Source organism: Pongo pygmaeus, chromosome 1 (genome assembly GCF_028885625.2).
Source record: "Pongo pygmaeus isolate AG05252 chromosome 1, NHGRI_mPonPyg2-v2.0_pri, whole genome shotgun sequence".
NCBI lineage: Eukaryota > Metazoa > Chordata > Mammalia > Primates > Hominidae > Pongo > Pongo pygmaeus.
This window is the reverse complement of record NC_072373.2, coordinates 73,183,097-73,210,562: the sequence shown is the minus strand read 5'-3', so window position 1 is coordinate 73,210,562 and position 27,466 is coordinate 73,183,097. Positions and strand designations below refer to the sequence as shown.

Genomic DNA, 27,466 nt, shown 5'->3' with positions numbered 1-27,466 from the left:
TTGGACATAAGGAGATAGAGATAAGCATTATCTCAGGCTGAATTATTTCATTTGTCACATCTTCCACAGCCGTTTACACACACACACACGCACGCGCGCGCACACACACACTCACGGGTTTAGTCATTTTAATCATAGCAGATTTATTTTAGTGCTGAAATATGTCAGAATTTTCTTTTCTTTTTTTTTGAGATGGAGTCTCGCTCTGTCACCAAGGCTGGAGTGCAGTGGCACAATCTCGGCTCACTGCAAGCTTCGCCTCTCGGGTTCACGCGTTCTCCTGCCTCACTCTCCCTAGTGGCTGGGACTACAGGTGCCCGCCACCACGCTCGGCTATTTTTTGTATTTTTAGTAGAGACGGAGTTTCACCGTGTTAGCCAGGATGGTCTCGATCTCCTGACCTCGTGATCCGCCCGCCTCGGCCTCCCAAAGTGCTGGGATTACAGGCGTGAGCCACCGCGCCCGGCCAGAGTTTTCACTTCTCTATAACATTCCTGGTGGGAAACTTATGTTTTTTTCCTTCTCTGTAAATGATTTACTCATTATATCTCCCCAAGAAATAAAAACTTACCTTCTACTTCTATCATTTAGCTCAAGGATTATTTCCATTATAAAACCTAACCCTTTCTAAACTCTTCTCCTGAGCCCCAGGTGGTATAATTGATCACTTCATCCTCGATACACGCTTCTCTCAAAGTGCCTGTATACTCCACTGTTCTTGTTTACCTATCTCTTCATCCTGTGAACTGTAAGGATCTCGGGGCAGAGGCCATGTGTAGTCACGATTGTATGTTCAACACTGAGTGCAGAGCCTGCTTATTGTAGTGTTCAAAACTGTTGAACGCATGAATAAATGATGGGATATTAAATCTTAGCCTTAGCAGTGGGGAGCATATTGATAATATTATTTATGACACAGAACAGAGGTAAATAAGTAGGACTGTACACTGGTCTGGATTGAAAAGAGAATGGCCACTACCATTTCTTCTGAGGCCAGAAATAGTGGCCAACCACCTCTTCTTGCACAGCCTTTTAAAAGATGGGCTGCAGTTCAAGTGGAAATCACATCAAAGGGAATTTTTCAAGGATGAGGAGAATTTGTGATTATCTTTGTTTGTGGCAGGTTGGATTTGGATTCTCCAGGAAATATATTCTGAGATGGAATTTGGTATGCAGGCCATTTACTAAGGGATGGTCTAGGGATCACCATCTGTGAGCAAGAATGGAAAGAAGCATAAGTGGGTAAAAAAGGAAGTTGAGCAGCCTTAATGTTAGACTCAGCTGACTCCTTCTATGGAGAAATAATATATGTGACCACAAAGGACAAGGCAGTTCAAAGTAGAATAATACTGCTGTAAGGTCCTAACATTATTCATGAGATAGTAATATTTTTTGGAAGTAGATTGCAATAAGCTAGAGATGCATATTGTAATCTCTAGAGTAAAAAATACACATATGCACAGATAACTGTAGAGGAAAAGTCAAAGAGAAGATTAATGGAATAATAAAATAAATTGATTCAAAGAAGACAGGAAAATAGGAACTAAGAAATGAGTAATTGTTGGAAACAACAGAAAATAAATACCAAGATGGTAGACTTAAACCCACCTATATCATTAATTACATTATTTAAATTATCTAAAAACTCCATGTAAAAGGCAGAAATTGTCATATAAAAAGAAACAATTACAAAACTGTTTATAAAAAACACACTTGAAATAAAAAGACATGTACGTCAAACATAAAAGGGTGGAAAATTATGTACCATGTAAATCCTAAACATAAGAAAGTTGATGTGCCATGTTAATATCTGACAAAATAGATTTCAATACAGTGTATTACCAGAGATAAAGGAGCATATTTCATAATGGTAAATAGGTTAATTTCTAAAGTAGACATAATAATCTTGTTATAAATTGAAGCACTTAAGAACAGAGGCTCAAAAGAAATGAATTATAAATTGACAGAACTAATGAGCAAACAGCCAAATTTATAATCATAGTTGGGGACTTTTTTTCACCTATCTGTTAGTAATTCATTTATCAAGTAGGCCAAAAAATCAGAACAGATATATAAGATTTGAAGATCATTATCAAATATCATGACCTAACTCACATTTGTAGAAACAATACACTCAAAACAACTGTAGAATGCTCATGATACATTCACCAAGACAGACCATATACTAGACCATAAAACAAGTCTCAATGAATTTGTAATGTTTGAAGCATACAGGTAAATTAGTAGCAAGATATCTAGGCCATTCCCAAATTAAGCAATACATTGCTAAATAATTCACAGGCCAAAGAAGATGGTATGGAGGAAATTAGAAAATATTTTGAGCTGAATTATAATGAAACAAAATTGAAATTTGTGGATGCAATTAAAAAAGTACTTGCAGGGAAAGTTTTAGCATTTAAAATGCCTATATATAGGAAAGAATCAAAATAAGATCAACAATCAGAGTTTCTACCTTAAATAATTAGAAAAAGATCAAATTAAAATCAATTAAAATAAAAAAGAAAATAACAAAGAGTAGAAATTAGTAAAATAGAAAAAACTTCAATATCATTGCTATTATTTTACTTTCTCTGGAAATAGAAGCCAGTGAAGTTAGACTTTTGATTTTGTACTTCATGAGATATAAAAGAAGTTAAACATAAAATATGAAAGAAGGAAGTAAAATTTTAGTTAGCATTGAAAAGAGAACAACCTGAAAATTATTTCACTTAGTATCACAGTTTAATACAAAATTAAGGTGAAAATAAATGTGCTGACTAATTTAAACAATCACCAATAAAAATGAAAATATCTCAATAGCAATAAAAATGGTAAAATAACTAGAAATAAAACTAAAAAGAAATTTGAAAGCTCTCTATGAAGAAATGCTACTGAGAGATACCATGAGGGCTTGAATAAATGAAGAGGCACAAACTGGTCCTGTATAGAAAGACTCAATATCATACGAATGCTGATTCTCCCTAAATTTTAAATTTCCCATAATCCCAATAAAATCCAAACAAGATATTTAAAAGAATTACACAGTTGATTTTAATTTTTTTTTTTTTGTGGAGATCCTGAAAAAGATGAGTAATGGAGACCTGGCCTTATCAGATATTAAAATACGTCGTATGGAATTTCTAGTTCTAGATCCCTGAGGAATCGCCACACTGACTTCCACAAGTGTTGAACTAGTTTACAGTCCCACCAACAGTGTAAAAGTGTTCCTATTTCTCCACATCCTCTCCAGCACCTGTTGTTTCCTGACTTTTTAATGATTGCCATTCTAACTGGTGTGAGATGGTATCTCATTGTGGTTTTGATTTGCATTTCTCTGATGGCCAGTGATGATGAGCATTTTTTCATGTGTCTTTTGACTGCATAAATGTCTTCTTTTGAAAAGTGTCTGTTCATGTCCTTCGCCCACTTTTTGATGGGGTTGTTTGTTTTTTTCTTGTAAATTTGTTGGAGTTCATTGTAGATTCTGGATATTAGCTCGTTCTCAGATTAGTAGGTTGCGAAAATTTTCTCCCATTGTGTAGGTTGCCTGTTCACTCTGATGGTAGTATCTTTTGCTGTGCAGAAGCTCTTTAGTTTAATTCGATTCCATTTGTCAATTTTGGCTTTTGTTGCCATTGCTTTTGGTGTTTTAGACATGAAGTCCTTGCCCATGCCTATGTCCTGAATGGTAATGCCTAGATTTTCTTCTAGGGTTTTTATGGTTTTAGGTCTAACGTTTAAGTCTTTAATCCATCTTGAATTGATTTTTGTATAAGGTGTAAGGAAGGGATCCAGTTTCAGCTTTCTACATATGGCTAGCCAGTTTTCCCAACACCATTTATTAAATAGGGAATCCTTTCCCCATTGCTTGTTTTTCTCAGGTTTGTCAAAGATGAGATAGTTGTAGATATGCGGCGTTATTTCTGAGGGCTCTGTTCTGTTCCATTGATCTATATCTCTGTTTTGGTACCAGTACCATGCTGTTTTGGTTACTGTAGCCTTGTAGTATACCAGTACCGTGCTGTTTTGGTTACTGTAGCCTTGTAGTATAGTTTGACCCAGCCATCCCATTACTGGGTATATACCCAAAGGACTATAAATCATGCTGCTATAAAGACACATGCACACATGTTTATTGCAGCACTATTCACAATAGCAAGGACTTGGAACCAACCCAAATGTCCAACAATGATAGACTGGATTAAGAAAATGTGGCACATATACACCATGGAATACTATGCAGCCATAAAAAATGATGAGTTCATGTCCTTTCTAGGGACATGGATGAAATTGGAAGTCATCATTCTCAGTAAACTATCGCAAGAACAAAAAACCAAACACCGCATATTCTCACTCATAGGTGGGAATTGAACAATGAGAACACATGGACACAGGAAGGGGATCATCACACTCTGGGGACTGTTGTGGGGTGGGGGGAGGGGGGAGGGATGGCATTGGGAGATATACCTAATGCTAGATGACGAGTTAGTGGGTGCAGTGCACCAGATGGCACATGTATACATATGTAACTAACCTGCACATTGCGCACATGTACCCTAAAACCTAAAGTATAATGATAATAAATTTAAAAAAAAGAAAAAAAAAATAAAATAAAATACATCATAAAATTATAGTCATTAACACATCAAGGTGCTAGTACATAAATAAACAGATTAATGGACAGGGAAGTTCAGAAATATGCCCAAACATATATACATAAATGTAGACTTAACCTTAAACATAATACTTTAAAGACAATGAGACTAGTACATCATTTCCACATATCCTTGCCCAAACCCGATATTACCCAATTATCTAAATTTAATTAAGATGATGGGAAAAATGTGATATCTTAGTTTTGTTATGTTTTTCATTTTTCTGATTATTAATGGGGTATAGCATCCTTTACATAATAATTATCAGGCATTTAGGTTTTTTTCTCTTTAATTATTAGTTTTTGCTAAGATTGCAAAGATACCTTTTCATTTTTAAATTAGTTTTATATTTTTGCCTGTCAAACTTTAGCCTTTAATGTATTCAACGTTTGTTTTTGTATACAGAATAAGACAGGGATCTACTTTTAAATACATATATAATCCAATTTTTCTAATATCATCTGTTAAAGCATCCACCCTTGTCCTAATGATTGTTGTCTCGAGTTGAGTTGATTATAACCAAGTTCTAGACATTACGTGATTCTAATTTTTAACTCTCTTTTATATTCCATTGGTCTTTTCATCTGTTTCCTTTACCAGCAATACACTATTTTTATTACTATAGCTTTAACCATATAAACATAGCTAGCTGGACATGTCCCCTCTCCCACTTCCTTATACGTCTTTTTCAAAACTGAATTAGCTTTGAAACCAATGAGAATGAAGACACAATGTACCAGAATCTCTGGGACACATTTAAAGCAGTGTGTAGAGGGAAATTTGTAGCACTAAATGCCCACAAGAGAAAGCAGGAAAGATCTAAAATCGACACCCTAACATCACAATTAAAAGAACTAGAGAAGCAAGAGCAAACAAATTCAAAATTGAATTAACTATTCGTTATTCATGAACACTTACTCGTTATTTGTGTGCCACTGTGCACGGCCAAGAAGTCATTATTAAACACACACACAAAATTCAAGAACTTGCTACCTATACTCCTTGTTGAGAAAAAATAATAAAACCAGCCAATTTTAGATTTGAAATTTTAGAAGAAGCCTTAAGTCATTTTTTCTGCCTCTTGAAAAACATACACTTGTATATATGGTCTGAACTTAATCAACCCCTTGATTTGTATTAATTGATGTGATCTTGTGATTTTTCTCTTTTGATTCATCACTATGTTAAATAGCCTTGGTAGATTTTTTTTTTTAGTTGCCAAATCATTTTTGCCTTTGTGAAGCAAGACTACATACTTATTGTATATTTTAAATATATTGTTGGATTTTATTGGGTAATCTTTTATTTTTGACTTTTGCATGTAGAATTATTTTATATATTCATTTTTTGAATATTCCAATTATAGAAGCCTCATATAATTGCTTGTACAATTTTCTTTTTTTATTTTCTGGAGCCACTTGTATAAAATAAGGATGATCTGTTTCTTCAAAATTTGGCAGAGCCTACCTGTAAAACCAACTGGTATGGGGCTTTCCTGAGAGAATACTTATGACTCTCACTTAAATGTATTTGATTTTTATTAATGTCTTATTTTTTTCTATTTTTTCCAATTTTGAATTTTTTGTTATTTCCAGAAATTTATTAATTTCTTCCATATATGCAAATTTAATGCTGATATTTATTACGTAATGTGTTTTTATTATATTTCAACTCTATTTTAGATGTAGTTGTTACAACCTTTCTTGTGTATATTTTTGAACCTTCTTTTTCTCTTTTTCTTGATTACGCATGCATGGGGTTTGTCTGGCTTATCAGTGTCTTCAAAGTACAACTTTTACTTTCATTCATCTCTCGTTTTGTTCTCGTTTTTGTTTTTTGTTTTTTTTTTTTGTATTTCATTGATTTCTACTCTTGTCTTCATTATTTCCTTGCTTTTTGTCTGTCTGGATTTACACTGATGTTGTTTTTCTAGGTTTTTGTGTTGAAATGTTTGGCTAATTTGTTTTCGATGTTCCATAATTTTCCCAAGTACTACTTTAATTGTGCCCCATAAATTGTGACATATAAAGATTTTATTGTCATTCAGTCCTAAGTATTTTGTAATGCTCTTATAATTTCTTTTTAAAACCTTGGATTTTTAATAGCATTTTGTTTGTTTCTAGCACTTATTTTTCAGGGCATAGTAACTTTTTATTGTGCCAGCTGTGTCTTTATTAGAGATTTTTTTCTCCTTTTCTTGGCCCTACATTTTATTAGGAAGCACTTGTATAGTGAGTCTTTATTTATTCAGGAATTAAGGGCCAGTCCAAGGTAAAAATGTGTGCCCTGTATCATTCACTGGCCTAAAAGTGTCTACCACTTTTACCAATTTTATCTCTATTTTTGTTTTTATACATAAACATCCACAAGATCCTTTTCTCTGTTGCTCTTTTTCTTTTTAAATTTGTGTTCCTTATACTTCTTTCTTTTCTCTCTTCATTTTTGTTTTCCTTATTGTGAATTTTTTTAAGTTGATATGTTTCATTTTTTATTTTCTTATAACTGACAAACCACACACACACACACACACGTTGTACACTGTAAATATATATAATTTTGAAATGGAGTCTCACTTTGTTGCCCAGGTTGGAGTGCAGTGGTGTAATCTTGGCTCGCTGCAACCCCGATCTCCTGGGTTCAAGCAATTCTCTTTTCTCAGTCTCACGAGTAGCTGGGATTACAGCTGTGCCCCACCATGCCCAGCTAATTTTTTTTTTTTTTTTTGTATTTTCAGTAGAGACAGGGTTTCACCATATTGGCCAGACTGGTCTCAAACTCCTGACCTCAAACGATCTGCCCGCCTCAGCCTCTTAAAGTGCTGGTATTACAGAAATGAGCCACCACACCCGGCATCATGTAATACTTTTTGATATATTTATATGTGTATATATATGTATACGTGTGTGTATATATATATGTATATATGTATACGTGTGTATATATATGTATATATACACATATATGTATACGTATATATACACATACACATTGTGAAATGATTACCACAATCAAGTTTATTGTACATTCTTACATCTTGTCAACTTTGGGTTGCAGAAAAAAATAGAACAACCATTTAAATTTAAATTTTAGATAAACAATGAATTTTTTTTCTTTAGTATGGGTATCTCCATGCAATATTTGGGCATATTTAAACCTTATCAGATAGTCAAATTCAAGTGCCCATCCTGTGTTTTGGTTTGTTTTGGCTAAATCTGGCAAAATAGTTTATAATTTAAAAAATATAATTAGTCAGATGCTAATCACTTATTCAGAGATGACTTCAACCACCCAGGAAACTGTCCAGATTTCATAATTTAGCAAAAAAAGAAAAAGCCCATGTACAGAAGGCACCAAGTCCAATCACTACTTTGGATTATTTGACTGTGTTTATAGGAAAGTTGACAAGACCCTTTGTTAGAGCTGTTGACTTTACATTGAATTCTAACAGTATTTGTTATCTGAATTTGCAGTCTGTTTTAGAAAAGGAGCAACAAATTAGTAGGGGTTTAGAAACTGGGAGAAAATATGCACTCAGAAGACCAGTAATGTAAGCCTTGTTTTTACCATTAACCAGTTAAGTGACCTTATAAAAATCATATTACCTCTCTGGGCATTAGTTTTCTATTCAAATTTGTTTCAAATGATGCATTTGGATTGGATGATTTTTTTCGGATCTGCATTTAAGTTTAAGCTTGATGGTGAGTTCATAAAAGAAGATAATAAGCAAATATGGTGAATGAAAGTATTACAATCTTAGACTACTAAGTGCTAAAGGCAAAGATAATTATATCTATTGATGACTTTAAAGTCTTGTTACTCAAAATGTGGTTGGCATGCAGAAACATTGGCATCACCAGAAATCTAGTTAGAAATGCAGGATCTCAGCTCTAGGAACTCATAATCTGCACTTTCACAAGATCCTCAGGTGATCTGTATGCATATTAAAGTTTGAGGAGCACTGCCTCAGAAGACTGTTACCTTAGCATTTAGTAAGATAATTGATGTTCAAAATGTTTTAAAATTGTCTCCAATTCATTAAGTGAAAATTCAGTTAAGTACAGCAGGGATCCCCAACCCTCAGGCCATGGAGCAGTACTGGTCTGTGGCCTCTTAGGAACCTGGCCACACAGCAGGAGGCAAGAATTGGGTGAAAGAATATTGCCCCCCGAGCTCCACCTCTTGTCAGATCGGTGGCATTAGATGCTCATAGGAGAGCAAACCCTATTGTGAACTGCACATGCGAGGGATCTAGGTTGTGGGCTCCTTATGAAAATCTAATGCCTGATGATCTGAGATGGAACAGTTTCATCCTGAAACCATCCTGCATTCCCTCCACCCCCATCTGTGGAAATACTGTCTTCCATAAAATAAGTCCCTTGAGCTAAAAAGGTTAGGGACTGCTGAATTTCAGGATTCTCTACTTGAGGAGGCAGAAAATTGTCTAAGGTGCATTTAAGTTATTTCTATATCCCTGATTGAAATTTCTAAAATGATCTTGTGCTTCAGAAGAAAATCTTCTGTTGTTTGGAAAATGAACCTATGTGGATCCCTGCATTTTGTGGGAATCCTGCAAAAGCACAGATGACTGTGTGTATGTGATTCTCATTTCCATCAAAAACTAACTGAGTGCACTGACAGAGGAGCTCCAATTCTCAGTTGGTCAGTGGTTTATTCTGAGGGTAAAGCACTCATTTCCTTCTTTCCTGTTTCATCGTTACTAATCTTTTTATTGATTTTTACATGAAAGCTTTTTCCAGTCCCAGACATGGCAACTTCACAGACTCATAAATAATTGGGATAGCAATGTTTTTTTATCCATGATAGAATCCTACCCAGCTGGGGAATGCTCTAATTCCTTTCTTTGCTTATGCATTCTTGTTCCTGAAAGAATCCTCTCCAGCTATGTTCCATAACACCTTTTCTCAATTTCAGGCTTTGTCTTAAATGGGTTTCCCCAGGATTCAGGCTCTGAGAGGAGGATTTGCCAGCTGATAGTTTATTGAGAACCTGACTCAGAGCAACATCTGTGGAGGAGTGAAAGAACTAGCATTGAACAGACGAAGGAGAACTGAAACAGCCCCCGGCATGTGTCAGCATCCCACAGAGAGCTGGGATGGCCCTTCAGAGCTGTCCCACTCTTGTATACCACTCACCCCAACCAAAAGGTCATTGGACATTGCCTGTCCACTCCACCTCCCACTCCAGGAAAATGGCATGGCCTTGTGTAGAGAGGTTTTTTCCCCCCTCTGAGGGCAGTTTCTGGAAAGATTCTTTCCAATGAGCTTAATGCCAGAGTCATGAAAGAGGGGATGCAGATGACACATCACAGTACCCAATACAAATTTGACTTTGTCTCTTTCTGACACACCTTCCAAGTTCTATAAGCTCTTCTAACACAGAATCTCTGCAGACTTAGCCTTGGTGTCTAAAATCACAGTTTGAGGACATGCTCTCAGAAAGAATTCAGCCAGTCGTCTGATGCTGATCTAACCCCCTTCCATGGACTTGACAAATCATACATTGTTGAATGTCTACCCCTAGTTTGGGTGGGATTATAGTGGTTCCCCCTTCATTTCAAAAAATTATGAGTTGATCTCACCCTTCTGAAAAACACACACACACACAAACTCATGATGTGTTTGTAGCCTTTCTTATACTATGAAGGAATAACTCAGGAAATCAGCTGGGTTTTGGCCATACAAAGGTGGGCAGGGGCTCAAACATCAGAAGAAAGTAAAAACAGGCTCCAACCACACCTACCCATTTTGACCCACATCCTCAATCATGGAGACAACCATGGCAGCTCATTGCCTTATACCCCCTCTTCATCCATTAGATTTGGATTTCAGGTAAGATCCCTTGAAACTTTGATTATTAAACTCTTCCTCGACAAAATTTCAGAAGTCCACACAGATAGCAATAGTTTTAGGTTGAACCAGAAGAAATTGCCAATATTTGATAATTCTTCACCTGTAAAAAAGTAGTATGGCTCAATCAATAGTGCAAGCATTCTTAATCTGATTTCTTTCAACCTCTAATTGGACCATGAATGGCTTTTAAAAGTGTCTGTCAGCCCCCTTAAAATTGTGTAAAGCTTTTATGACTAAGAGATTATGTGAGTTTGTTTCTGGGGGGAGTAAATGCACAAACATCAATAAGTTTTCTAATCTATGATTTCCTGCTTATCCCAAACTAAGAACATTGGTTCAGTCAACATAATACAGAGCTTAAATGGGGAAATCCGTTACTTCCTCTCTAGCATTTACCTAGGGAAAGCCACTTAAGCTTTCAGAATCCTAGTTTCCTCTTGTGTAATATATCCTTTATATCTTGAGGCTACTATTGTTCAAAAATATCAAAAAGGAATAAAATCACAATGAGCGCAGTGGACCCACCAGCAAAGCTTGTAATCAGGCTTGGCAAACTGTGAAGTGCTATACAAACAGAAGGTGATGCCTGCCCACTTTCTCCTGGTCTAAGGCCTTCTGTTTCCCTGTGGAATCAGGAAGTGCCATAGATGAGTGAAAATGAAAAGGCACAGAAGAAAAACAACAACCCAGTAACCAAAAGCATTTTAAAACCTCAGAGAAGATTCTTTTCAAGTTTGTGGTATAGTTTCAGGATCTGCTATCCAGTGAGCACCACAAAGGATGACCTGGAAGTTGAAATGCTTGGCTTGGGAGCATATTGAGTGTGTCTGTGCCCAGCAGGCAGATTGAAGGGGGATTTCTTAAGCCCAAACAGTTCTACATCAGAGACACTTTCTTTCAATCTTACCCTTACCAGTGGCCAATGGTTAGATTGCGTAGTTAACATGCAGCCTTTGGATGAAAAATCAACTGAGTGTGTAAGACTGGCTTTCCCATCTCTCAGAATCTATCTATCTATCTATCTATCTATCTATCTATCTATCTATCTGTCTGTCTGTCTGTCTGTCTGTCTGTCCGTCGGTCTATCTCTATCTACCCGTCCTTTGTACATTTTCTCTTTGTTTCAAAATATTTTGTAATGAATTCACTGAGCTAATTTCACTAGCAATTCCTTTATCATGATACCAATTCTCAGACCTGAGACTCACTTGCTTTTCTAACAGTGCTTGTCTCCTACCTGATATCTAGCTAAAGTTTTTCTTCCTTGCAAGAGACATGCTTAAATTAATTTTACACGTGCATGTAATATATGAAAGTAATCTCTTTGTTAAAACAAATAATAAAATGTTAGATATAGCTAATAATTCTTTTGACTTTCTAGCACTTTGATTTTTTCTTATGGGGCATCAATGGTGCACATCTCAGATCTGAGTAGCTTCTGAGAGGTCTTTTAGGAGAGCTTTGTCATTAAGAGGACAGCTGTTCACAAGCATGCATTTGGAGTGATCAGAAGAGTGTCATACTTTCAGTGGCAAAGGTGACACAGGTGTACAGCTTCCTACTGTCAAACTGTCTTCCTGATGTTTCTGCTTGTCTTTCACGTCTAGGAGCAAAAAATTCATTATTTATCTCTAATAAAGCAAAAATAGTCTGGACTCTCTCTCTATATATAAAATGTATTTCTTTTGTACAATTCCTTGTATTCCTGTATAAAATGTATTCTCTCTCTCTATATATAAGTAGGTATTCCTCATTTAAATATATTTTTAAGGTTGCTCTTTCCACAGCCAAGTCACAAATGTATGTGTAAAAATATATATATTTATATATATTTTATATATGTTAAAATGTATATTTATATATTTTTAAATATATATCTTATAAAATATATAAATATATTTATATTTAAATTAAAGTCACATATATACATATGTATATTTGTTACTTGGTTGTGGAAAGAGCAACTTAAAAATAAATATATTTAAATAATGAATAATCTGAAAGTCTTTCTAATTGCAGTGCCAATTCTAGAAGTTTCTATGTCCTTATGCACAGCAAAAGTAGATTTTTAATAAATACATTTTAAACTAAATTTCTGAAAAGTCTGTAAGAAAAATTATATATTTATTTTAAAGTATAATGTATTTTTCATAGACTCAATTTATAAAGTAGAGATATATTCTGTACCAAGAGCCTACAATATTGATCATTTCCATGGAAGCAGATCTTGGAATACCAGTTCACATTTCTACAAGTATCAACTGAAAATAGCATATATGAAATTTTTTAGGCTATACATTTCAGAAAATCATAATTCCCTATATATTAAAATATACAAATGTATGTTTAATTTTAAAATTTTATTTTTTTACCTTTTTCCTACATTGTAAATACACTAAATTTTTTTTGGAGATACAAATTATTGAACACTGAATTCTTACTAAATAATAGTCACCATTCTATGTATTTTTACCTGATTTCATTTAATAGTCATAGTCAAGCTATCGGTAACATCTCTATTTCTTAGTTGCAGAAAAGAGAAACCCTAGGCTCAGAGAAGAGAGATCTATTGCTCAGATTTACCAGCAAATAAAGATCAATCCAAGAATCGACTCAGGGTTTCCGCCTGGCTTACTCTGTCTCTCTAGAGCTGTGAATTTACTTGGTTCCTTTTGCCTCTGCTTGAATTTATTATACATGTATATGCAGATTAAGGCTGGTTTCTATTTTTGAAGATCCAGCAGTTGTATGAGGGTTCACACTTTCTTGTGCTAGTTGCTGTTGTGAACATACGTGGGGTCAGAATGAATGAAACTTGGCTACCTTTCTGTGTCACTGTGAAAGGAAATGTCCAAGACTCAGCATTCCATAAGTTGCTCAAACACTTGTCTCTGTTTGCTTTGTGTAGCCTAAGACTCCTCTCTGCCTGTGTCTCCTTTGTAAGCCTCACCTGAGGTTTTCCTACTTAAGCCATGGCCTGGAAATCCTGGCATGGCTTCTTCCCATAAATCGTGGCACAGAGACTCTGCCACCGGGAACAGGCAAAGTGATTTGATATTCAAAGACCCTTGGAGCAAGGAGGCATATTGCTAGGAGATGAAAAATAGTTTGGAGGTTTAGGCAGCGACCTTCAAAAGGTAGAAACTCACACCATAAGACCTACCTTTATTAACTAGCTTAAGGTGGGTATCTATTTTGGGATCCAACAGAAGGTGGGAAGGCTGGGTTTCCTCCTTGTTGAAGCCACCCTGCTCTTCATGCCTGAGTCCTAATGGGGTAAAGCCACCAGGTACTTGTTTGGATTCTTTTCCTGGCTCAGAAAATGACACAGAACTTTCTTCCAGTACTCAGGTCTCTTTTGTGGTATATGAAAAGGAAGAGTTTATGGGAATTCCCAGGGGGCTTTGATGTCATTTGCTGCTGGAGCTGAGGGCACTGAGTTGGGCTCTTGGTTACCTTAGGGTGTGTTTCATGTCTAGCCCTCATCCAGACGGGGACAAAGGACTTCACATGGCAAGCGTAATCTTGGGTCTGGTTGTTTCTTAAGTTGTGAAGCAATATTTGTTACTTCAAAGAGGAGAAATAAAAAGGGGGGAAAAGACACTGTAAAAAGAGAGAACGTGGCTGGTCTTTCCCTCAAAGAAGGAGAGAAAGAAGGGAGAGCCGTGCTGCTTTGACCACTGAAAATCATAAAATCATCCTAATTAAGCCAGCAGTGCAAATGAACTCTATAAACATACTGCCAAGGCTCAGGAAAAATCAGTCTGTAGACAAGGAAGAATTCTTGTTAAAATGAAAACATGTTTTACTCTCCTGCTCCCCACTTTTAGAGGAAGGCCCTGTCATTAGATGTTGTACCCTGCTTTTACATTGGGAACAATTTTCCTGGAGCTTCGTCACCCTTAAAACCTGATAAAAAGCTATAGAAATGCACGTAGAACTTTGTAAGGTTCAGTTCCAGATTCTGATCATACAACACCCATATAACACCGGGGAAAGTTGGGGTTTATTCTCAGTGGAAATTAAGAGAATTATTCAGCTATGGGAAATAAAACAAAAGTAGAATTACTGTATCAAATAAGTCCAGTGTGGAAGATGAACACTGGACTCTCAGCAGTAGCCAGAATCTGTTCTTCATCTTCCAACCTCTCTAAGATTTTTTTTTTTTTCTATCAAAGGATTTCTAAGGACAACACTTCCATAGTTCACTCTGAAAGTCTGTTTTAGTGTTAATCACCCTAACCATCTAGGGACATTCCTGATTGATACATGAATTTTCCTGTGTCCCATTGTTGGCTCAATTTCCTGGCCAGGGACTGGGTATACATGCTTGATGCACCAGGAAGATGCATAAGAATAAACGGTTTGGCAGATTCTAATTTCAGAAGCAAGAGACTCTGCAACAGCATATCTCCCATGTCAGAGTTCACATGCTATGTGAGAGGTTCTGATAAAAATTTTGGGGAGAGATAGGAAGATGGGGAAAGATAACTAGACATGGCAGTTCAGAACTTGGAACCATTTAGAGCAAGATGCTAGTTTGATGATTCTTCTCCACTGTTTTCACTTTGGCAATAAGGAGATATTTATTGCACTGGCTGTGCAGTGATTTATTGTCTCTGGCAATGGTTTCTTTAAATGATTGTTTTCAGAAATTTAAAGAAAGACAGGGTCAAGTGAAAAAAAACAGTTGAGGTATCAGTCTCAGAAAAAGATAGGGAGTTCAGCATCTGAAAAATATCTTCTTTCCATTTGATCTTGATGTTTGATACAACCTTGAATACCTTTCTGTGTCTACTCTGTATTTTTACCATTTATTAAAAAAAAAGGAAGCTGTTACTTTATAAATAGTGAGCTCTCTAAGAAGAATAAAAATGGTATGGCACATGTCTTGATAGATCAATGGAAATAATGACTCATACATAAATGTCCTTATGCTTAGGTGTGTTTCAATAGGCCAGGAGTGGCCAGAGCAATTTTTATTTTTTTGACAACTGATGGCCTAGTTCCTGGAGAGCATCAGCAGCCGACAGTGACTCTCTACTTGACCGATGTCCGTGGAAGCAACCACTCTCTTGGTGAGTCTGACAAACATCCCTTTAGGGCCGCTAGAGGACAACCCGGTAGACCCAGAAGTCAGCTTGATGTCTGTCTTTTATGTTGTCTGGGATCTTGCCTATATCATACATCTAGGTTTTGGCATCATACACCTATTAAGAGGATACAATGAATACAAGATATGGAAACATGGTACTAATGATGGCTGAAAATATGATTCATCTCCGTTTATCTTCAGGAACCTATGGACTGTCATGCCAGCATAATCCACTGATTATCAATGTGACCCATCACCAGAATGTCCTTTTCCACCATACCACCTCAGTGCTGCTGAATTTCTCATCCCCACGGGTCGGCATCTCAGCTGTGGCTCTAAGGACGTTCTCCCACATTGGTCTTTCGGCTCCCAGTAACTGCATCTCAGAGGACGAGGGGCAGAATCATCAGGGACAGAGGTATAAAATTCCCTTTCTTTCTTTTGTTTCCTTTTCTTGTGGCTGTAATGAATGGCTCACATTTACATAGTGTTATGTATAGAGTGTTTGCTCAATCACTAACTGAAAAATGAATTTAGGAACTACTAAAAAGACATAGGAAGCAAGCAAAGAACAATTTGTGGAAGGCATACTTGGGTTTTATATTTTGTTCTTCTTTCCTTAGCTGACCATAATTTTTATGTAAATATTTAATGTCTTTACAAGGTCTTAACATCTTTTTTACATATAAAACCACCAACTTCAAATCAACATTGTTATATAAACTGCCAAAAATTCTCTGCCAAAAATTCAATGTTCCTTAAGCAATGTATATTTTTCCACTTCTTTCCACCTGGACAGTGTATACAGCAAGTTTAACAATTGCTTGCTAGGGTGTGTCATATAATCATTTAGAATTATATGTGGAAATAGGAAATGCATTAGCTACATATGTCTTTCTGTGGATGTCTGTGATTGTCATCCTCTAGACAGATGTGGCTATGAGGTTCACTAGCATCTTAGCAGCAGCTATTGGAGGGATTGTACTCACAGTGTTGGTGTGCCCAAGGTTAGGGGAAGGAGCCTCCCAGACACAATAATCTATTCTGCATTTGGGCTAGAATCACTCTATGCATGGTCTAATCAATTGAGTGGGACTACAGGTGACAGGGTTCATTCCTCAGCAAGGGAGGTGAGATCACTTACTTGTTACTAGGTGATTATGATCCTAGTGACAAAAGCTGGGGTTCCAAGAAGTGCTCCATCACCAAAAAGAAATTCTGGTGCCACAAAGTTCGTTCAAGGCATCCCAGATACTCAGACCTCACAGGGATGGGCAGTAGAGAGTACGAGTGTACTATGTTAGTTATCTATTGCCGTATAGCAAATTATACCAAAAGTCAATGGCTGAACACAATAAACATTATCTCACAGTTTCTGAGGGTGAGGAATCTGGATGCAGCTCCACCGGGTATCTCTGGCTTAAGATCTCTTATGAGGTTGTAGTCAGGCTGTTGGCCAAGACCGTAGTTATTCAAACCTCAAGCAGAGCTGGAGAATTTACTTCCAAGCTCACTCCTGTGGCTACTATCAGGCCTCAGAAGATCCACATCCAAGCTCACTCATAGGTGCTGGCAGTGAGCATGCTCACATAGAAGTGGCTCAATTCCTTGCCAAGCAGGCCTCTCCTCATCTATCTGAGCCTCCTTGTGACATGGCAGCCAGTGATCCAAGACAGAAAGAGAGCCAGAGACAGTGAACACATGAGAGACTACCCAAGAAGGAAGCCACAGTCTTTTTATAACATAATATTGGAAGTGACGGTCCATTAATTCTGTCATATTCTATTCATTAGAAATGAGTCAGTAAGTTCAGTCCATACCCAAGGGGAGGGGTTGGCATAGGGGCATGAATCTCTGGGGGCCAGTAATAGTAGTTTATGTTAACTGAGCATTAACTACATGCCAGGTATTGTTCTAAGTGTTAGAAAGGGAGAAACAGTAAGGGGTAATGAACATCATAAGGTTAACTAGTTCATCTGCAACTTTAAAGTCTTCTTTCTTAGTGAACAAATGCCTCCAAATATTAACACAAGAATGTAGACTATTAAAATAACATTTATTAGAATTATGGCCTCTCTCTCATATATTTTCAAATTGTATTCTCTACTGGCTCTACCTCTGGCCTTAAGCCATACAGCATTTCTTTCAGGTCCCTGAAACATGTCTTCTTGGTGAGCTTTGCACATAGTGTTCCTACTTTCTTGACTGCCTTCTGATCCTTCTTCACTTCAACTCATACTCTACCGTCAAGATTCACCTTCTGTGAAGTTTTGGCAAACTTCCTCCCTGTTCCCATAGGACACACTGCATAATGCAAACTCTGCAAAAGCAGCTGTCACATTGGGTGGTAACTATTTATTTACTTGTTGTTCTTTCTCATTAAACTCTGAGCTTCCTGTAGTGGATAATTCTGCTCAGTATCTCTGAATATCTACAGAAGGCCTAGCACATAGTAGGTATGAGAAACTGTTTTGGATGACAGTTGCCGACTTTATCTCTAAATGCTCCATGGAACAGAACTGAACAAGAAAAACAAAAAAGTAGAAGTTACAGCCTTTCTAGACATGAGGAACAAGAATGCCCCTTACAATCATAACTGTGAAGTTTCAACAAAGAAGTTGATTAATTGTAATTACTGCCGCTAGTTCTTCACTTCTTCTCATGTGGCACTGTGGGAAAAACAAGTTTTATATGCATGCATGCAAACCAGGAGAAATAGGATATGATTCTCCAGTTTACACTGTGTATCTGGAATGCATAAGCATTTCCAAACCACATGTGACTGACAGGAGCCATGCAAATTGACTTTTCCTTGTCAGCCAGCAAATCAGTGCAATGTAGTAAATTTTGATATACAGGGAGCCTAGTAAATCCCATATACTTTAATTGTGAGTATAACTGAAACCTAAATCCCTATGTATTCTCAAAGAGTCAAAGTGTTTTTGCAGCCTGTATCGATCACAGTTGTATATGTAGATGCACCACAATATAAAACCCTCAAATTCTGGGCATAATGAGAGGGATTCCTGGCTACCTCCTTCTTACCCCTTATGACCTGAATTCCACTGATACTTACATGGGCAGGGGAGAGCTGACATATGCCTGCCAGTAGAATATGTGTTATCCATTTTGTATTTAAACATTAATGACCAGTGGCCCATCCCTCCTGCTACACTACACTTTAAAACCAACCTGATTGGCCCGCAGAATCTCAGATGAAAGCCAGTAAACCTAAGTCAGCCTCTCCAGTGATGTTCATGATCTTTGTCTTGGAAAAAGTAATTTCTCCTTGCTTCCCACTTAGCTACTAACAACACAGAAGAATACAAAAACTCTTATCAAAATGAAAAAGCAAGCCTGGCAGCCAGAATCTGTGAGGATTTCCTCCTGATTACAAATGTATTGGGGTTAAATTGAGAAACATAATTGGAAATCAAACCATGCACGGTTTTTGTTTTCTGGAAAAAAAAAGCATTTAAAGAATAGAGCCATACTAAAAGAGGAGAGGGAAACAGGTATTCTTTCTTCATTCCCTGGTTCCTTTAACTTTGTTCTGTCTCAGTCTTGTTTCTCACTCTGTTATGATGACTACCCAGTTTATGACCCTTTGGGCTTATTCTACTGATCATGAACCCTTTAGTCTTGAAAACCAAGTTCAGTTTTCCTGATTTTGGCCACCAGTGCTCAAGAAGAGCTCAATTCATTCTTACCCTCCAGGTGTTTCCAGCTCTAGCCACTTGAAGGATAGGTTCTGCACAACTTGCCACAGTATCAGGATCAGGCAAACCTCCAACCATCTCAGGATTGTGTTGATGGCTTTGGGAAGTGGAAACTATCTATTTTATTAATGTAATGTGATTTGCAGTGTGTCTAAAATATAACCCAGACACCAATATGTTAACATACCTAAGTGAGTGAATTAGTTTACAGACAAACAGAACCCTTTCTACTTCGGGAATTTACAAGGTCAAGATAGAAAAGTTTAACAGTAGGCAAGAATTGCTGATGGGCATGTGGTTTCTCCTATCGAATTTTGTTCTTCCAATCACATGGATAAAATGAAAAAATTGATTGTAACTTCTGTGACTTACCTGATAATATATCCATAAGATCTATAAGGGCTGAATCTTCAAAAGATATAGAACATTATCTCCTTTTCCAGGACATGGATTGATGACCATAATTGAAACTTTTGACTACTCTACTCATCTCTTTACAGCATTTACACTTTTTCGTCAGTCTGCATAGATTTCCCAATCTACCTGGTTGAGAATGTGGTGTCAACCTTTTATGCAATTGTGCTTCTTTCATCTTTCCCTTGTATTCCAAACAGTTTTTGATTTATATAATTTGATATTAGATAGTTAAGTATATAATTTTTTGTGAGCCTTTTATCTTTATTAGGATTATACACCTTGCCAATCCTTTTACCCCTTTAAGTGCTTGTGGCTTTGTATTCTACTCTTTCTGGAATTAAAATTTCTATCCCTGCCTTCCTTTTGTTTGTATTTGTTTGATAAATATTTGCCTTTCTTTTATTTTTAACCTTTCTCTGTCTTTGCTGCCAGTGAGCCCCAGGCACATAGCTTCACTGCACTGTTTACAAAGATATTCAGATTTTGCCATGTCCAACTACTCCAAGATTTTATTCCAAAAGTTTATCCCATGATCCTCAAACCTCTAGGATTCTTTAGGACTCAGTAGCATTTTACCTTTAGGACATATATCTCCCAATATATAACGGCTTTTGCCACTGGTTCCACACCCCATCCTACCTCACTAAGACCTTTATACTTTCTAACCTGCAGTCTTGAAATGAGTAAAGAAAAGGTAGTACTGATGGGAATAAAGACTGGAGAACAGATCTCTGACCCATGAAAAACAGGGCCCAGTTTTCTCGTCTTTACAGGGGCCAGGAAATGAAGAAAGAAAGATCTGTTTTTTTTCTTCTATTATGGCTTCATTACTATTCTCTTTTTCAGGAAACAAAAAGTACATGCTTTGGTTTCCAATGATGTTTCTCAATTTAACTCCAATATATTTTTCAATCAAGAGAAAATCCTTACAGATTTTGGTTGCCAATCTTGGTTTTCGTTATTGATAATAATTTTCATATTTTTCTATATTGTTAGTATTTAAATGGGAAGCAAAGAGAAATTACCTTATAGTGTTCTTGTGAGATTAACTGAAAATAATACATGTGAGATTTGTAACACCTTCTAATACCAGGTTGGAGTACCACCTGTGGCAATTTTCACAGTATTCCCCATCTTTATTTTTTTGCCAGTCAGGTGTGCTAGTTATCAATCATTTTGTTTGTTGCCTCTTGGTTCCAAATCCACCCTCATCACCTACATTGTAATAGTAGAGCTGGATTTTTATCACTATTTATCCTTTGCCAACGGGCATCATGTTACACATCATCAGTAGAGGGTGCTAGATAGACAATGCAGGAGGAGGGGTTTTCTCTGCTGTTTCTGGTATAATTTCTTCTCTTCTGTTGCTGTGACATGCTTGGCCAGTGATGTGCAGCACACCTACAGTCAAATACAGCAGACATTTTTTCAGTTGGCTCTTCATCACAATAAACCAAACGTGGCAGCTTGAGAAATAGTGATGCTGCTGGATGCCGTGGATTACTAGCATCCCATATCCCAATGATTGTACTCAAGACCAAAGGCACAATCAAACTTGTCCCCAAATCCCATCCTTGTGAATCTGTCTTCTACTATTAACCCCAGTACCAGTACCATCCCATCTCAGTTGGGATCCAATAAGGACACAGTAATTAAAATACAGAAGTTTCATAAAAGTAATTGTTAACCAGTAATGGAATTAACTACTAAAGGGTAGGGAGAACTCTAAAGAATAAAAGCATGATTGATAAAGGGAGCAACCATTACTCTTATGAGTGATAGAAGAGTATCCAAAAAAGGAGCAAATGTGGAAGAGGCTCCCAACCCAAAGCTGAGGTTCAGATCTCACTGGAGGAGGTGCGGCTGTGGAACATTGTGTGGCAGAGAAGTTTGTGGAGGTTCTACAGAATGGAATGGGGCTGGTAGTCAGAAAATGCTCACTGAGGTGCAGGTAAAAGCTCATGAAGAAGCTGCCTCTGGAACACAATTGGGACTTCTGGAAAGCTGTCACTGTGGTGCTGCTGGAACTTTCTGGGAGTCTCCCCACTGGACACTAATGAAACTTGATGGGAGACATCCACAGGGGTGCCACTGAGACTTGTTGAGAAGCCAGCTAAGATGCTGGTAAGACTTGCTGGGACTTGTGGAGTGTCCCTGAAACTCACTAGGTGGTGAGCACCACTGGTTGCCCACACATGGCTGGAGAAGCAAGGAGAGGAAAGCACATAGGAATGAAGGCAAGCCTCTTCATCCTGCAATGTCTCTCCAGTGCCATCTACTGAAGAAAAACGTGACCTGCTAGCTGGTAAAGAGAAATGTTTTCATGGTCCAGCTCTAGTATCATAAAGCAGGGCAATGAAGGGTGGATTTGGAACTGAGAGGCAATAAGTTGATAACCAGCAGAGAAAGTCTTGTCAAATAACCAAGAGAAAACCCCTGTTCTCTGCGTCTTTTGCGTTCCACACAGGAGTTCCTTCCTGGCTTCAATACTATTTTTCTTTTTCTTTTTTTTTTTTTTTTTAGAGACAGAGTGTCGCTCTGTTGCCCAGGCTGGAGTGCAGCGGCGTGATCTTGGCTCACTGAAAGCTCTGCCTCCCGGGTTCACACCATTCTCCTGCCTCAGCCTCCCAAGTAGCTGGGACTACAGGCGAATACTATTTTTAAATATAACTTCTGAATATATTTGAGCTAATTAGAAATTCATATTTTTTAATGTTTTGAACTTAAGCCAAGACCAACATAAAGTATAAATACCTTATTAGTTTATTCAGTATAAATACATATTCTGATTGAGATGGAAAACAAGTAACAGATACTCAAAAATATAAAATCATAGTGGGTTCTAAGGCTTGCCTTGAACTATAACTTATCAAAGCCAAGTGTTCTAATATAAAATTGAATAGGATATTAATCTTTTAAAATAAATATCCATATGGAAACTGGGGTTCTTTCTTCTCTCACTTGTTCTCACTCTCGTTATATGTGTAGTGTGTGTGCTTGCATGTGTGTATTCATATGTGTTTGTGTATAGAAAGAGATAGACTATTTGTTGTTCAAAAACCATTTAAGTGACTCAATGGAACAGGAATAATTTTTCAATTGAGGAAACTGAGACTCAAGTGCACAAATTTACTTTATTTGGGATTAGCAAAAGTAAGACTGGAATCCAAGTAACTTGTTTCTAGGAAGGAAAGCTTCTATTATATAAATGGCAAACTATTTCAGAAATCTATTCATGTCTACTACTCTTCAAGAAATCCTGCCACCCTCTCTCAAGCCATATATTGATTCAGGTAACAAAAGTTTAACTAGCCCTGGAATAATCAAATAACAGCTGTATTTTACATCTACTTATGTGAACGGGCATATTTGTTTTGAGGAAATGATGACTTGTAAATTCAGTCTCCAAGTAATACAGGCAAGCTGGAGAAACCTGATGGAGTAGGTTACCAAGGGGAAAATTGTAAAGATACTTTGGACTTTTGGGAAAGTGTAGGAAATATGTAATTCAGATTAGGGCAATTTTATGGGCACAACCTAGAGGATTTGAAGTCAATAGAAAAAGAGAAGTTTTTTTTTTTATACTTTAAGTTTTAGGGTACATGTTCACAATGTGCAGGTTAGTTACATACGTATACATGTGCCATGCTGGTGTGCTGCACCCATTAACTCGTCATTTAGCATTAGGTATATCTCCTAATGCTATCCCTCCCCACTCCCCCTACCCCACAACAGGCCCCAGAGTGTGATGTTCCCCTTCTTGTGTCCATGTGATCTCATTGTTCAATTCCCATCTATGAGTGAGAACATGCAGTGTTTGGTTTTTTGTCCTTGTGATAGTTTACTGAGAATGATGATTTCCAATTTCATCCATGACCCTACAAAGGACATGAACTCATCATTTTTTATGGCTGCATAGTGGGCAAAGGATATGAACAGACACTTCTCAAAAGAAGACATTTATGCAGCCAACAGACATATGAAAAAATGCTCATCAGAGAAATGCAAATCAAAACCACAATGAGATACCATCTCACACCAGTTAGAATGGCAATCATTAAAAAGTCAGGAAACAACAGGTGCTGGAGAGGATGTGGAGAAATAGGAACACTTTTACACTGTTGGTGGGACTGTAAACTAGTTCAACCATTGTGGAAGTCAGTGTGGCGATTCCTCAGGGATCTAGAACTAGAAATACCATTTGACCCAGCCATCCCGTTACTGGGTATATACCCAAAGGACTATAAATCATGCTGCTATAAAGACACATGCACGCCTATGTTTATTGTGGCACTATTCACAATAGAAAAAGAGAAGTTTTGACCCAGCTCCTATAGGGTCCTAGCCCAGACCAAAAAAATAAAAAAATAAAAATCTTGTTTCTTAGAGAAGAAAAAAAATCTGAGGAAACATATTCTACTCTCTCTGAGATTAAAGTGCATCTAACCCAGGAAAAGAAACCTAATTTTGAAAGCCTAGCTTATGTGTGTATTAGTTTTCTAATGTTGTATAATAATATTACTATAAATATAGAACCTTATAACAATGCTTATTTATAATCTTACAGTTTCTGAGGGTCAGGATTCTAGGCAACGCTTAGCTGGGTCATCTGTAAGGCTATAATGAAGTGTCAGTTAGGAATGTGTTCTCATTTGAAGGCTTGACTGGAGAAGGTCCACTTCCAAGTTCACATGGTTGTTGGTATTTATTTCCAAAACACTGTCAGACTGAGGGCTTCAGTTTTTATGCTGGATGTTGCACAGAAACCACCGTTACTTCCTTGCCACATAGTCTGCTCCATTGGGAAGCTCACCTATGGTAGCTTGTTTCTTCAAAGCCAACAAGACAAAGAGTCTCTCAGCAAGTAAATTTTACAATCTTTTGTAACATAATCACAAGTGTTACAGCTTGTCAACTTTGTATTCAGTTGATTAGAAGCATGTCACTGGTCCCACCCACACTCAAGTTGAGGAGGTTATGCAAGGGTAAGGATTTCAAAAGGCAGAGATTATTTTCACCACAATAGTTTAGCCTGAGATAGGTGAATGTATGTAGTAACTTTGGAGTTATCCGACTACATGTGTCTCATATCCTGAAAGAGCCACATGCTATAATGGTTTCAACTCACTAGACAGCTTAGGACACAAGGGATACACAAATAACTTGCTTGCAGGAAAAAAGCATGAAGGAAAAGTAGTGATTCCAAGAGTAAGGTCTTTTCATAGAAATTCCCCAGCTCTTGGTAGGTGGATTATCCAAGCAGTTCCCTACCAGAGAATGTCCTCTCAACTCTCTTTTATCTAGAAAAAGCACATCTATTTTATGAATGATACCTGTGCAGATTTTTTCCCCTTATTCTTTAGTTTGCTTCAGAGTCATCTTCTTCGTGGCTCAACTGATATTTTTATAATATCATCAAAATGAAATTTAATCAGTAATGTTAATGTTTCCTAGAAAATAAAATTACAGTCATGTACCACATTACAACATTTTTCTCAATGAAAGACTGTATATATAATAATGATTTCATAAGATTATAATACAGTATTTTTTGCTGTACCTTTTCTATGTTTAGATTTGTTTAAATACACAAACACAGCATTGTGTTATAATTGCCTACAGTATTTGGTACAGTAATAACATGCTGTACAGGTTTGTAGCCTAGGAGCAATAGGCTACACCATATAGCCTATGTGTGTACTAGGCTATATCATATAGGTTTGTGTAAGTACACTCTTTGATATTTGCACAATAAAATCACCTAACGACACATTTCTCAGAACGTATCCCAATGTTAAGTGACACATGACTGTATATAAAAACACAAAAATTAAAAAGTTATGGTTACTGTTTCAATTGTCTTTGTTCTGATTATTTTTATAAAGATGGATAATTGAGAGTTAGCAATTTTGATCCAGTATGTATCATACGCATATTTGACCACATTGGTGGTCATACACATACACCAATGTGGTCATGTATCTGTATGAATATATGTGTGTGTATATGTATGTATGTGTTTGTGAATATGTTTCACTTTATACAAGACAGTCTTGAAAAAGGTTAATGTGATATGTATTGAATTATAAAACTAATTTGTAAAATGATTTAAATTTTTAAGTGGTTGTGCCATTTAAAAGGATGAAATTGGAAATCATCATTCTCAGTAAACTATCTCAAGAACAAAAAACCAAACACCGCATATTCTCACTCATAGGTGGGAATTGAACAATGAGAACACATGGACACAGGAAGGGGAACATCACACTTCGGGGACTGTTGTGGGGTGGGGGGAGGGGGGAGAAAAAAATAAACAAATAAATAAATAAATAAATAAATAAAAAGAGCATTGTTGTTTTATTTTTAAGGTCTTTATTCTTTTAGAGCAGTTATAGGTTCACAGAAAAATTGAAAGGAAGGTACACAGATTTCCCATACACCCAATGATCCCACCCATGCCTAGCCACTCCTGCCATCAACATCCCCCACCAGAGTGGTACATTTGTTACAACTGATGAACCTACATTGACACATCATAGTCACATCAAATCTATAGTTTACATTAGAATTCACTCTTAGTTTTTGTTGTATATTCTATGTGCTTGGGCAAATGTGTAATGATACATCATTATAGTATCACACACAGCATTGTCACTGCCCTAAAAATCCTGTGTTCTGCCTATTCACCACCATACCCTACATCCCTAGTGTCCCAAACTTCTCACAACCGTTAATATTTTTACCATCTCCATCATTTTGCCTTTTCCATAATGTCATATTCTGGAAATGTCATATAGTTGGAATTACTATATGTAATTACTATATGTAATTACTATATGGAATTACTATATGTAGGGTTTGCTGATTAGCTTCTTTCACATTGTTATATGCATTTAAGTTTCCTTCATGTCTTCTCATGGCTTGATAGCTCATTTCTTTTTATCATTCAATAATATTCCATTATGTGAATGTACAACTGTTTATTTATCCATATACCTATTGAAGGACATCTTGGTTTCTTCCAAGTTTTGGCAATTATGAATAAAGCTGCTATGAATATCCATGTGCAGGCTTTTGTATAGACATAAATTTTAAAATGTCTTTGAATAAATACCAAGGAATGTGATTGCTGGATCATATGGTTAAGAGAATATTTAGTTTTATATGAAGATATATTGTTTTTTAAGAAAAACATAAATATTGCTGTAAAGAGCAATGGCATCCTCAGATCTTTTTCCTCTTCTCCTTCTTTCCTTTTTTCTTTTCATCATAAATCTTTATTTTTCTATTTACTTAAATAAAACTAAGCCTGTACTCTTGAACATGTAGATTAAGGGTACCAACCCTGTACAGTAAAAAAAAAATGCATATAATTTTTGACCTCCCAAAAACTTAACTATTAATAGCCTACTGTTGCCTGGAAGTCTTACTGATAACATAAACAATTGTCCAGGTGCGGTGGCTCACACCTTTAATCCCAGCACTTTGGAGGCCAAGGCAGGCGAATCATCTGAGGTCAGGAGTTTGAGACCAGGCTGGCCGACATGGTGAAACCCTATCTGTACTAAAAATACATAAATTAGCCTGGTGTGGTGGTGGGCACTGGTAATCCCAGCTACTTGGGAGGCTGAGGCAGGAGAATCGCTTGAACCCGGGATGCGGAGTTGCAGTGAGCCAAGATCACACCACTGCACTCCAGCCTGGGTGACA

At 36.9% G+C, this 27,466-nt stretch overlaps 1 protein-coding gene across 1 annotated transcript in view; it reads left to right on the top strand.

Annotated features, from left to right (window-relative positions):
* Positions 1-27,466, top strand: part of PAPPA2 (pappalysin 2) — a 405,697-nt gene that overhangs the window by 278,756 nt on the left and 99,475 nt on the right. Inside the window, exons 13-14 of the mRNA XM_054455365.1 lie at positions 15,468-15,603; positions 15,822-16,038. Of these exons, the coding sequence (XP_054311340.1) occupies positions 15,468-15,603; positions 15,822-16,038 (353 nt within the window). The remainder of the gene's footprint in view (positions 1-15,467; positions 15,604-15,821; positions 16,039-27,466) is intronic.